General features: G+C 43.1%; 3 protein-coding genes across 4 annotated transcripts; 2 read left to right on the forward strand and 1 right to left on the reverse strand.

Annotated features, from left to right (window-relative positions):
• Positions 1-426: 426 nt before the first annotated feature.
• Positions 427-3,289, reverse strand: ankrd39 (ankyrin repeat domain 39). Of its 2 annotated transcripts, none has more exons than XM_037483225.2 (4): positions 2,901-3,289; positions 2,605-2,708; positions 2,317-2,445; positions 427-2,217 (listed from the first exon to the last, which is right to left on the reverse strand). In XM_037483225.2, exons 1-4 carry the CDS (start codon positions 2,992-2,994, stop codon positions 2,050-2,052), a joined length of 495 nt encoding a protein of 164 aa, XP_037339122.1. In that variant the 5' UTR covers positions 2,995-3,289; the 3' UTR covers positions 427-2,049. The 2 variants fall into 2 exon arrangements, with proteins under 2 accessions (XP_037339122.1, XP_037339121.1); XM_037483224.2 differs by having other exon boundaries at positions 431-2,217; positions 2,317-2,520.
• A 433-nt stretch (positions 3,290-3,722) lies between these two features.
• Positions 3,723-6,917, forward strand: kctd9a (potassium channel tetramerization domain containing 9a). The gene is made up of 12 exons (XM_037483223.2): positions 3,723-3,884; positions 4,051-4,172; positions 4,255-4,298; positions 4,391-4,487; positions 4,626-4,684; positions 4,767-4,895; positions 4,994-5,061; positions 5,166-5,261; positions 5,344-5,493; positions 5,820-5,925; positions 6,012-6,145; positions 6,636-6,917. The coding sequence occupies exons 1-12, from the start codon at positions 3,837-3,839 to the stop codon at positions 6,750-6,752; spliced, it is 1,170 nt and encodes a 389-aa protein (XP_037339120.1). The 5' UTR covers positions 3,723-3,836; the 3' UTR covers positions 6,753-6,917.
• A 136-nt stretch (positions 6,918-7,053) lies between these two features.
• LOC119225401 (progonadoliberin-1-like) lies at positions 7,054-9,097 on the forward strand. The gene is made up of 4 exons (XM_037483226.2): positions 7,054-8,459; positions 8,546-8,684; positions 8,801-8,899; positions 9,009-9,097. The coding sequence occupies exons 1-4, from the start codon at positions 8,344-8,346 to the stop codon at positions 9,048-9,050; spliced, it is 396 nt and encodes a 131-aa protein (XP_037339123.2). The 5' UTR covers positions 7,054-8,343; the 3' UTR covers positions 9,051-9,097.
• Positions 9,098-12,592: the final 3,495 nt, after the last annotated feature.

The following is a 12,592-nucleotide window of genomic DNA, read 5'->3' on the forward strand; positions in this document are numbered from 1 at the left end:
CATAGAACCTGGCATGGGAACAATCAGAAGGTGCTGGGGGGAGGGGGGGGGGGGGGGGGGGGGGGGGGCTGTCTGTGTGACTGAATCAAACAGCGTGATGTGGTCGGTTCTTCCTACTATTACAAAAAACGAGCAGATCTTCTAAAGCGGCATCCTCACTGCAGTGAGGGCCGGCCCGAGCGAGCCCCTGCCACCGTGACTGGCATGTGGCACCTCAAATGGGGGATCCTCGTCCCCTAACAGGTCCTCAGTCGTGTGGAGGGAGGAGCTCGTCGCTGAGCGTAAACAGCCCTCTTGGCTTAGTCCTGCGAGCTGAAATACCCCCGTCCCACCCCATCTAACCCCCCCCCCCCCCCCCGACACCCCATCTCCTTGTGTTGTTTGGCGTCAGCTGCAATCAGCTCCAGATGTGGCCTGGCACCCCTCCCGTCACGGCACTGGATGTGGTTTGAAGGTAGTTTTTAAACACCGCCCACCAGCAGACCCAATGAAAGTTCCTCAGAAATCAGCGAGAGGTTTTGGAATACGTGCAGACTGTGAGAGCGCAGAGGAAGTGCAGCACAAACAGTGCACATCTGTGGAAGGCTGAGGGGATGTGCCCCTTACATGTGCATATGTTAGTTATTAAACATGAATAAGTACATGAGACAATAGCTGAAAGGCATTCTATCTGTTGGGCTTCCATCCTTTGCTTATGAATACTGGTTTAAAGGACGCGATAATGTGCCATGCCTTTCAGAAATAACGATTGAGCCAAACTCTATGAACGGTTGATCATTGAACAAAATAAAAGTAGAAATTCACATGAACAATGTGCGGTGGCAAAGCAACTATTGGATTTTTCCTAATCTCACATTACAGGTCACCGTGACACACAAGGAGGTATCAATAACCATGGGAATACCTCAGTAGCAACACGACTTCCAGGTCATAACAAGGGCACTTACTTTCACATTTATGACACCAAAATCCGCTTTGTATATTTCTGACTGAAGAAGAGCGTAAATAAAAAATAATTTACACCAGAACCTGAATACTTGGTGAAAAAGTCAGGGACAATAAAGTAGCACAGTGGAAGCAGCTGGGACGTGCTTCTGGCAACGGATGACGGACAGAGTGTGTGTTCCCAAAGCCCACGGACAATGCTAAACATGCCAAAGTGTGAAAATGACGTGGAATTATCAACAGTTTAGAAAAAGAAAGTTCTTCACGGGTAAATAACCCATGATGGAACAAACATGATTTAACGGTGGTGCATCCACGGCGGCTCACTCACAGCTGTCACACTGATGCTTTTCTCACTTTCTAACAGTTTCCCCGTTTAGTTTCCCAACATTGTGCTGGAAGGATTGAATGAGGTCACCGTATGTGAGCCGCCTGCTAATTCTTGTGGTGTGCTGGAAAAAACAACACGCGCACAATGTCTTTAAGACAGCAGCGTCCCCTGCTGCCACACAAAGCCTCCTGCAAGGATTCCATGAACACAAATTGGTCGAACAAAGTAGAATAAGTAATGCAACAGCTGCAGAAAAAAAAAGTCCTCCAGTTTTATTACAAACCCCTTTGATAAAAATGCCACATATTTAAACGAATCAATTATTTATGCTGCATCGGGGGCAGAAGCGTGTATTTTCAGGGCACAGCTTAAATACATTTTAAATGCCACACATTGTGGATTTAATGGCAGTAGTTTCAAAGAGAAATTCAAAAGTACTTTATGGCTTTTGAACTGAACTGTTGTCCATCGATGTCCTTGACCCTTGACCCTGCACTCCTGCTCAGCTCTTGTATTGAGTATCCATATATGCAAGCAAGGCTAATTCCAAAGTGAAATAACACACTTTAAAGATCAGTGCACATCACCAGATGGGAAGTTTGGACTCTTCACTTAATTCTTGATTCTCAGCTGTAACTTACGTAATACATAAAACTCATGTCTGTCCAAACAGAATCATTTTGTATTAGTAAAGTTCCAAATGTGGTGAATCCAGGTGCAGATGAGACTTAATCTCACCATGTGGATTTTGAGCTGGTATTCATTTTGTGACCTCAGCATGGCCCGGAAGCAGTGTGTCTGTCAGGTTTTAACAGCTCCTGCAGGTCTTGCTGTGGTGCCAGCTGGAAGGGAAGCTGGAGCCTCTTGTTCACCTGGCTGCAGAGGGCCGGACAGTGCTCCAGAAGCAGCTCACATACCTCTTTGTGACCCTGCTCTGCAGCCTGCTCCAGCATGTAATAGAGCAACAAATACAGGCAGTGGTTAAGTGACCATCAAACAGAGTCTCGGGGATGTTTTGATTACATTTTGCAGTTCTGTACCTTATGTAAAGGGGAGGCACCATCGTCATCACAGATCTTTGGATCCGCTCGGTGGCGCAGCAGCAGTCTGACCACATCGAGGTGGCCGCAGTAAGCTGATCGATGGAGCGGTGTGGCACCGCCCGATGTCTGCGGGGATGCACAAGCACCAGTCTCAAGAAGAAACCTGCATACAGGGTGATGGCCACTGCGACTTGCATAGTGCTGCAATGAAATACACAAACATGATGCAGGGGTTTAGATGCATGAGGCCAAGCCACGGGACAAAACACCCATCCCCCAACTTACCAGAGCTGTGTATCCAGTGGAGTCTCTTAGGTTAGGGTCAGTGCCCTTTTGGACCAAGAACTGGACCCTTTCCAAGTCCCCATCCATTGCAGCGGACCAGATACCTGCAGGGAAGAAGGACCCACAACATCGCATACAACCGTCTTTAATTAACAGAAGGATCAGTCCTTAGTTGTTGGCCAAGACGTTTGATCTGAAGTGGTAAACAGTCTATTTAATAGGAGTTGTGGGTAATTCAACTCTATTAGAACCGAGGTTTAAATCAGTCACCACATGCTTGTTAGTTGAATGCAAACCTCTTTCAAAATCCATTTCAGTCAACGTCTGGTAAACACTGGGAGAGGAGACTGGATGGGAGCAACACGAACAATTGTGTCTATCTGACGCCATTATATTAATTGTCTCCACACAGCATATAAATACTTCCGGACTAATTCCAACCTGAAGCAAGACACTGTTTTGGTAGTCAACGTTGCGTGTTTTTTCTTCGTCTAACGTAATAGTGGATTACTTGGTGCTTTTCAAACCCAACCAGGCATATCTTGAAAAACACAAGATGCCCATAACCTTAAAGCAAATACAAGCAATGGTACCAGTCACAAGCGACAACGCAAAAAGATATTTGTTTCGCTATACGTATAGAAAACAGGCTACGCGTTGAAAACATGCAAGCCGGTGCTTAAAACAAGTGTACCTATATCACGTGTAAAAGCTCCGACCAATTGCAGAGCTTTAGTCCAAGGCCCCCTTCATGTACTGTGTAATTTGCTTGTTTTGTCAAAGTTTTGTTCCGAGTTGCGTCCCAGATGTATATTGGTCGAACAGTGGTTGGCTAAAAAGCCTTACCGAGGCAGCATCGTAATAATTAAAAGTTAATTAATAAACTAACAACCATGCCTCTCAAGAAATGTCTTTGAGATTCATTATTGTAAAAGTGTAACGTTATTTAATACGCAAAAAAATATACTTACTTGTCTGTAGCTGTAAATAAAGCTCAGAGAGTGTGATAGTACAATTCAAGTTGCACAACGCACCAAGTTAACCGAATTTTGGAGTATTTTACGGTAATGTCACCAGATATTCCAATAACGTGTGAAGGCATCTTTTGTCACGTGTTGTTGTCTGAATCAGCTAACTAGCATTAGCCAGATTGAATTAGCGAGGGTTAGCCGGCCAACGCCACATTGTTCTTGGAATTGTAACAAAGCACTTAAAACCCAAACACCTAAAGAATGAGAAGAGTTACCCTCTTTGTTAACGGGACATCTAAAAATGGCAAGGTTGGTAATAAGTGCGGATGGCAGTTTACTACTAGGTATCTACCAAGCTAACGTTACATTAATGAAAAAAAACATGGACGTTTTAACTGCGACATTCATCTTGCAGAAGGCACATATTTCGTTTCACATTCCGTAACAACCCGCTGATTTCGAAACATGTCTTTAGGTTGTAGCAGTGTACGGGACCTTGCCTGACTTACTGTCCGTAGCCAGCAGCAAGTTGGGAATCAGAGCTGCCTCTGTATACAATGGCAAGGGGGGTCTCATAGATGACATTGCACTTATACGGTAAGCTCATGACGATTCAAACACAAATGAGCTCATTACGTGCACACCGAGTTAATCTGTCACTTGTCTGTTTCTGTAACAGAGATGACGACGTTCTGTATGTGTCAGAAGGAGATCAATTTGTTGGTGAGTGCTGTGAAGTGTGTCTGGTGCAGGAGTCTCACCCGCCTGTCAAAGGTAAACATGGTTTCAAACACTCTTCTTTTGTTACATCTTAGATCCTCAAAACGAACCTGCGGTTTCTTCTGATCAGCACGGAGCACAGACTGACTGGCTGACCCTTAATATTGGTGGTCGTCCCTTTACCACAACCAGGTACCCTTTTTATTATTAATCCTGTTTTTACGAGTAATAAACACACAAAAAATACTTCTGATTACTATTCCACAGTGTGCACTCAATTCATTTTCTTTTCCTACTTTCTTTAATGTGTCTATTTTCTTCTTCTTCCAGGAGCACTTTGGTCAGCAAGGAGCCAGAGAGCATGCTTGCCCACATGTTTCGAGAGAAAGGTAAGTTCTGGCCAACCGTTAAACATTTTTTTATTAGTATGAGGCATCTTTCGTGTTCTGTCATCCCTTGTTTTTGCTCCAGATGTGTGGGGGAACACTCAAGACGAGCATGGGGCCTATCTAATCGACCGCAGCCCTGAATACTTTGAGCCTATCCTCAACTACTTGAGACACGGTCAGCTCATTATCAATGAAGGCATCAACATACGAGGTAAGCTTTCTGACTAACCCTAAAGGACAGAATGCGCTGGAATCAATCTGAGGAGGATTGTTACAACAAAGTTTCCTGATAAAAGGTTTGCCCGCCAGGTGTTCTTGAGGAGGCTCGCTTCTTTGGAATTGAGCAGCTTGCTGAACAGCTGGAAGTAGCAATCAAGGTAATGTGAAGTGTGGATGGTCAATCAATTTTAAATTGGGGGAAACGCGATCACTCCCTTGAACGCATCGTGTCTCACCACAACGTGCTTCCTTTTGAAAACAGAACACACAGCCACCAGAGGACCACTCTCCCCTTTCCCGCAAGGAGTTTGTTCGTTTTCTTCTGGCAACCCCCACCAAGTCGGAGCTCCGCTGTCAGGTACAGTTAAAATGAAATAAATTCATCCACACGATCATGTCACCGTATTAAGTCATTATATGACGCAAACATTTGTTCTCAGGGTCTTAATTTCAGCGGTGCAGATCTGTCCCGACTCGATTTGCGCTACATAAATTTCAAGATGGCTAATCTCAGCCGCTGCAACTTGACACACGCAAACCTGTGCTGTTCCAATCTGGAACGGGCTGATCTTTCTGGAGCAAGCTTGGACGTGAGTCTTAAAACTCTTATCTTGTCAGCACTTAATGAGCACATACTGAGAAATGTTCTCAAAAATTCCCAATTTGTAGAAGCAAACATTTTGTTATTTGGTCAAAGTGGTGTGTCATTGGCATATTTATTTTTTTGTCAGCCTTCATGCTGGTGAGCAATGGGCTTGAGTTGTCTTTTGTTTGGTTACGGCCTTCTCCGTTGTCTGTTTGTAAACACTCATAAAATAACCAATAAACCATACAGTTTTTTCCTCAGTCTGGTAATTTAACACACATTTAGTCTCTAACATTATGAATTACTCTGGACCTGTGTTGTCTTTTTTAGGGGGCTAACCTACAAGGGGTGAAGATGCTCTGTTCTAATGCCGAGGGAGCTTCTCTCAAAGGATGCAATTTTGAAGATCCATCTGGACTGAAGGCCAACCTGGAAGGTGATCCATCACAACTCTTAAACAAAGTACACTGCAGTTAATCAAATATAGCCATGTTGTAACAAAATGTTTTTTTTCTCAACCAGGTGCTAACCTGAAAGGAGTCGACATGGAGGGAAGCCAAATGACCGGCATCAACCTGCGGGTGGCCACTCTGAAAAATGCAAAGCTGAAGAACTGCAACCTGCGGGGAGCCACTTTAGCAGGGACTGATCTGGAGGTGAGTTTCGGCCATCAGACGGGATTATCTCCTGGAACAGTCATGTTGAAGCAGCTGGTAATCCTATTTGCAGAAACTTTATAGAGCCCGAAAAGAAAAATAAACACAAAATGTCTAATTACTTAGTTCATTTTTGTGTAAGATTTTTAGTCGTTTTTTCTTTTAATCGGTGTAAAAAATTTATCATCCTGATTATTATTTTGCTGTGCGAAAAAACTGACATGTAGACCGTATATGTTTAAAAATAGGCACCATAAGAGAAAAAGGTAATAACTACAACACCTAAGCTTTGGCTCTTAGGCTGTTGGACAAAGAGTCAATCTAAACTTGTATTTTGGGGCATACACTAAAATGATTAATGTAATGAAAATAAGTGTTCCAACCGACTCTTTTAAACCATTTATGATTCATATACACGTCTCCAGTTACACAGATGGATTTTCAGACACATCCTCCTGTTTTACATTGTTGTGTCTGCTGCCTTTTTCAGAACTGTGACCTGTCCGGCTGTGATTTACAAGAAGCCAACCTGAGAGGGTCCAATGTAAAAGGAGCCATTTTTGAAGAGATGCTGACCCCTCTGCACATGTCACAGAGTGTCAGATAACGCGACACACACACACACACACACACCTGTGTCCAGTGTGGGGTCACAGCTGGTTTCTTTATCGCTCTTTCCTCCTGCGGTATATTCTCTCTCTCTCTCTCTCTCTCTCTCTCTCTCTCTCTCTCTCTCTCTCTCTCTCTCTCTCTCTCTCTCTCTCTCTCTCTCTCTCTCTCTACCTGTCTGCAGCACAGGTAGCTATATGCACATCCCTGGCATTCCACCTAATATTATGTTAGCTTTAAATATCTTGCACTAGAATTTAATTCAGGGTTGTCTATATATGTTTGTACGATTGGATGTTTTTAAATGTTCAGCTGCGTATATATCACCAAACAATATAATGTCCGTTGTGTATGAAGATGTGTCTGGATGCAATCCAACGACTATACTCACTCAATCTTCTACATCATTTATATATTTTTAGATGTGTTTATGGGATCAAAATCACATTATCTGTTTGCAGTCAGGTCCGGAGCGCTGAGCTTTACTGATTGCTGCTGTAGCAGAAATAGAAGGTGTCAACCACCAATAACTGGGTTGTAATATATTCCTGTCTGTGTATGTAACCTCATTTTGCTGGATTCAATTTATTACAAAGGAAGCAATGAAAGCCAAAGCCATAATAATAGCACAGTCTAAAAGACCAAGTGCTGTTAGCGCAGCCTGAAACTATGCATCAGGCTAGTTTTAAACACAGCTTGGGTATGCAATACGTTATTTACAGCTGTGATGTTTCTTCTTTTTTTCTACTCTTAAATAGTGTTTCTTAAAAAGCTTTCCCTCGCCTTGCGTTCTGTGAATCTACCTCTTTTTTTATCCAGTGTGCGAGTGATCCACAGTTGCATGTATTCGACCGCTTATTGTAATGTTCATGTAACGCACTTGTTAATCTTCGGTTTCCCTTTCGGGGGAAAACTTGCTGTACTTTCACCAGATGCCATTTTCACACGCTGGAAACATGCTCCATCAATCAATTTATGTCACTTAACCATGCTGCAGACCTATTTGCACAAGTTAACATGTATACGTGTGTCATACCGTTTCACCAAAAATACTTTTACGTTTTTTGTGATCTTGATTGTAAGTCGGGTCCAATGTTTCCAAAAAATGCCGTTACTACATTAGGGCCGTCGAGGACGTCACTTTGCACGTGTGGAAACTCGTCGCTGACTACATTTCTCTAGCGGATTCACTCAGTTCAATAGTACGTACCCAGCCTGCGAGAATGAACTACGCAGGAAATCCTATTGTGTATTTCACCGTGAGTGTGAAAGTGAATGGCAGAGCGATGGTTATTTATTTGAACACATCTCACTGAATGCAATGGTTGGTTTGTGTTAAAGACACGGTGTGTACAATTATTGCACTCGACTGTGGAAATATATTTCCACAAATGACTGTTCTAAATAAACTGCTATGAAGTAGCAACCAAAGCTCTCCTCTGATTTCTGAATTACATGGGTGTGCGTTTTGGAAAGGTCAAAATGTGTCATAAAAGGGAACCGCGAGGAAAGAGCCAAAAATGGTCGGCCCATGTAGCTGAGGAAGTCGCCAGCGAGTGTTGCTCGATCCCACTCTGTGACCCCCTGTGATGAAGTTGGGGGAGGTACCATCGGCTTATATAAACCCTGGGAAATGGTGCACTGCAGAATTCACAAAGGAGACACGAGCGAATCCCAGGAGCCCGACCCGCCTCAAGCACAGAAGGTAAGAAGCTGTGACCGCGTGGGGCTGAGCTGGCGTCGAAAACCCAATATACTCATCCGATCCATGTGCATCCTTTCCTCCATCAGGATGGCTTCACCTAACCTGGCGCTGTGTCTGCCGCTGCTGCTGTGGGCCATAGTGGCGCCGAGCTGCTGCCAGCACTGGTCCTACGGACTGAACCCGGGGGGGAAGAGGGACGTGGACGGCCTCGCAGACGACGTGAAGGTTGCGTGATTGTCGATCTGTTTTGGCGCTGCGCACACGTGTCGCCCTCATTTCCGACCCCCCCCCCCCCCCCCCCCCCTCAAAGCAGTCATTGGGATGTTTTCTCTCTTCAACAGCTGGTTGAGGTGTTTCAGCACGTGGACACACCCTGCAGTGTTTTGGGGTGTGCAGAAGAATCACCTGTGGCTAATATCTACAGATCCAAAGGATTTCGTGTAAGCGTTTTCCTTTGTAATTATATATATATTTTTTCAGCCTGTATTTCCTTATTGTTCTGATCAAGTTTGGATGTATTCTCACACGATTAATCTGTTTTTTTTTCAGGGCAGTGTCACCAACAGGGAGAGTGGACACATAACCTACTGAAAATGCTGATTACTTGATTCTACAATAAACATTCTACAAGCATATAATTGTTGTCGTTGTTGCTTGATGTGATATATTTCTATTTCACAAATGCAAGCTACACATCGGATTTGTTATGTCTTCCCAACATGAGATCAGGTTCACCGCCATGTTTTATAAGCATTGAAATCCTTATCCTGATTCAGGTTTATTTGCCAGCAGCATTACACAAAATAGGAAAGAAAACAGTAGGTTGTAGATGTGTGAAAACATCTCAAACATGTTGGGCGGCCACAGCATTCTTTTATCAATCTAACTGCTAGTAAGCATTTAAAATGCAATGTTTTACAGGGAGACAGTATTGTTTTTGTGTTTTAATTAAGCTTGTAGTCGTTGGTCAGTCCTCTTAAATTGTATGATTGTTGAATGAGTGAAATGTTTGTTGTTATCACAAAACAATTTGAGTAATTGAGCTGTCGGACCTTTGCGTCTAATGAAATGAATGTGATGCACAACAATTAACAGGCTTCAGGGTTTGTGGAGGCACATGCGTCAGTACCTGCTTACAACTCAATAATACATGGACAGAGCAGTTAAATCATTAACAAACGATAACCTGATTTTATGAGCGCTGAAAGCTTTTTATTTTGACAGACTCATAAATAAAACATTTATGGCTTCACAAAGCCCTTAAACAGACCAGGCCCTCATGTTGACACAAGTTGAACGCAGTGAAACAAGTTTGTGTGAAAAATATTTGTTCACTTTTTAGCTGATTTTGAGCCCAGCAAAAAGCTCTAATATGTTTAGCAATTATCGTTCACATTTCATAACTGACGGTCATTTTCTTTTTTAACACAACGTTTTGTTGTGACGTGCCAGAGCCGCTTTTCCAAAAAAAAGTACTGTTGCATCCCCAGCTCAATGGGGAAAAGAACGTCCTTATTGCATGGACTGCCATTGGCCCTCTTGCTCATGTGTGGTCAGAATGGCAATAAAAGGAAAGCCGGCTGATGTACTGCAAGACAGGACCAAATGCAATAAGACATCTTCAATCTGCATTTGACTGAATTGGGGTAACTAAATATTTGTTTTGGCCTATAAGTATGCGTTTGGCTGAGAGTACCAGTGGCCAGTGATTGACATCTCGCTGATCGTCCTGTGAGCTGTGTTCCTCCTCTCAGGGTGGGAACAATTGCAGCTCACACAGATTAGGAGGTCGGGCACCTGATGGAGCTGATGGTCCTTAGAAGTAAGACAAAGGCAGTGAAGGGAAGGACAATAATTCAACCGGTTGACCTCCTCCAACAGGAAGCATTCATTCATATATTTGTTTGAATACTCCCTCCTCTTTACCCTGAATTTCCTTTCTTTCTATCCAACTTTCCTTCGTCCAAAAAATATACCTTCCTCCTTTCTCCATCTTTATCCTCCTTTCCAACCTTTGTTTATCCCACTGTCCTTTCCTTCCTAAATTATCGCTACGTCCATTATTTACTCTGCTTTTACTTCTCTTCCGTTCAATTGTCTCTCTTTATGTCTCAGTCATTTACTTCCATCCACATTCGGTATTTTTAGTGGTCCTCTCTGTTCTATTCATCCATTATCTTCCTTCCTTTAACAACCACAATATGTCTTAGTCATCTCCCTCTTTTTCCCATTTACTCCTCCTCATCTTCATCTTCCTCTACCACCTGTTAGCATTTTGTCTCCCACTCCTTTCTATCTTCCTTCCTTTACTTCTCTAGCAACTCTTTGTCACTCCTTCATCCTCCTTGCTGTCCCCTCCACCGTTTAGTTAGGTTTCCACCTTCCTTCATCTCTCCTATTGTTCACCTTTTTCTCTATTCTGCTCTTTCATGTACCTCAGCTGTCTGTTCTTTACTTTTCTTCTTGTGGTTGTTTTTTCACCCTTGGAGAATCCTTCCTCATCCTCCTATCTTTAACCACACACTCTTACTGTCTCCTCTTCCCTTCACCCTTTATTTCTAGCCTACTTTCTACCCGCTGTCTACCTCAGCCTTTTCCCTCTCCTTAGCTTCTTAAACTTCTTTCTATTCCTTCCTTTTCTTAGTATCTCTATACTTCAATTGCCTTCCTTTCTTTCCTCAGCCCTTGAATACTTCACTTAGTTTGCTCTCCCATCAATCTTTTTTCTCATTGTCTCATTGCCTTTCTTTGTTCTCCCCTTCCCCCTTCTTCTCCTTAAAATATATTCCTTGTACCATCTTGTATGTTTACCTCTCCCCCTCTTGCTTTAACAACCATCCTTCATCGTCATCCTCTCCCTCCCCTCCTCATACACGCGTCCTCGGTTTCACCTTCAGTTCTTTTACCTCTCGGCCATCTCTCTTTGTTCTCCTTCCCTTTTTTTTATCCTCTCATGTCAGTTACTTCCCTATTGACTTTTCTCTCCTTCATGATGGGAGAACAAGGAAGAGGAAGATCCTGGTCTAGTCTGCCTTCACCTCTTATCCCGTCTTCTGTCATCCTCACAACCTCATCTAGCCCCCTCTCCGTTAGTATTCCTCATCTTCCTCTTGTGTCCACTCCAGCCCTCTTTAATCTTTCTCCCCTTCCTCCTCTTCCTTTTCCTCTCCTTTTCTGTACACCTCCACCCTGCCTATCACTCACCCTCGCGCTTTAATTGTCTTCCATTAATTCTGCCACAATGATCCGGCCTAATCTCGTGTTTGCTGTGCACCTGATGTCCCATTGTCAACTGTCACTTGAGGAGTCCTTGTTGCAGGCTGTGGAAAAAAATAAAAGAAACAGTACGTTTCTACAATTTTAAGGTGGTTGGTCTTGTATTTATTCCCCAACAATTAAAATAGGAAAGAATTGTAGTTTGTACCGAACTACATTTAACTTAAGGCTATAATCGATAGATAGATAGAAGATTTTCCACTAAAACTGTTATAAGCTTGGAAAATATAATACATTGGGCTCATGGTGTGCATGGCTCATTGCTGTCCCAGCAGACACCGTTGTAGTCCCTGACCCTACCCAAATGGATTGCACTAGTTATTCATTCTGTCACGTCTAAATGTAAAAAAAAAAAGGCTTTTGAAAAGTTGGGGCTAAAATGTTCCGGTTTACACTAGACAAAGATACTGAAGACACCAAACAGCACATGCAGCAGGTGAAGTGACCAGGTCAAGGACTCAGTGTGTGGCCACCAGGTGGCACCAGAAAACAACACGAGACTCATTTGTGACAACAGTGATTAATGGGTGTGTGAAGCATAAGATAATGTTCCATAAAGTCTAAATGTTCAGAAAAACTCTGCCTGCAGCTGACATTTGATCTATAAATATACAATATGTCAGACTGGAGCAGATCCTGACAGTACTTATTGTATTTACTGCACTTTATGGTGTTTGTTCACCATAAGTTCATGTGTCCGATGCTAATATATTGTACTGTAACCGCTTATTATTTGCTTTTCTTGTTTCACGCACACTCCACAATCTACTGTGGATTATAAAACTGCTTATTCACGGTTGGATGAAAAGACATGAAAATGATTTGGCGACACGTGTGTGTGTTTGTGTGTGTGTGTG

The sequence above is a fragment of the Pungitius pungitius genome, chromosome 5 (genome assembly GCF_949316345.1).
Source record: "Pungitius pungitius chromosome 5, fPunPun2.1, whole genome shotgun sequence".
In the NCBI taxonomy this organism is placed as follows: domain Eukaryota; kingdom Metazoa; phylum Chordata; class Actinopteri; order Perciformes; family Gasterosteidae; genus Pungitius; species Pungitius pungitius.

What these genes read in the sequence shown, in the direction of transcription:
- ankrd39 (XM_037483224.2), bottom strand. Translation starts at nt 2,994, where the DNA reads ATGGCGTCAGATAGACACAATTGTTCGTGTTGCTCCCATCCAGTCTCC. An exon ending in TGAAATGGATTTTGAAAGAG is followed by an intron (nt 2,709 to 2,900) that starts GTTTGCATTCAA and finishes TCTTCCCTGCAG; the next exon opens with GTATCTGGTCCGCTGCAATG. An exon ending in GTGCCTCCCCTTTACATAAG is followed by an intron (nt 2,218 to 2,316) that starts GTACAGAACTGC and finishes ATGCTGGAGCAG; the next exon opens with GCTGCAGAGCAGGGTCACAA.
- kctd9a (XM_037483223.2), top strand. Translation starts at nt 3,837, where the DNA reads ATGAGAAGAGTTACCCTCTTTGTTAACGGGACATCTAAAAATGGCAAG. An exon ending in GGACATCTAAAAATGGCAAG is followed by an intron (nt 3,885 to 4,050) that starts GTTGGTAATAAG and finishes ACATGTCTTTAG; the next exon opens with GTTGTAGCAGTGTACGGGAC. An exon ending in TTTCTGGAGCAAGCTTGGAC is followed by an intron (nt 5,494 to 5,819) that starts GTGAGTCTTAAA and finishes TGTCTTTTTTAG; the next exon opens with GGGGCTAACCTACAAGGGGT.
- LOC119225401 (XM_037483226.2), top strand. Translation starts at nt 8,344, where the DNA reads ATGAAGTTGGGGGAGGTACCATCGGCTTATATAAACCCTGGGAAATGG. An exon ending in ACCCGCCTCAAGCACAGAAG is followed by an intron (nt 8,460 to 8,545) that starts GTAAGAAGCTGT and finishes TTCCTCCATCAG; the next exon opens with GATGGCTTCACCTAACCTGG. An exon ending in GCCTCGCAGACGACGTGAAG is followed by an intron (nt 8,685 to 8,800) that starts GTTGCGTGATTG and finishes TCTCTTCAACAG; the next exon opens with CTGGTTGAGGTGTTTCAGCA.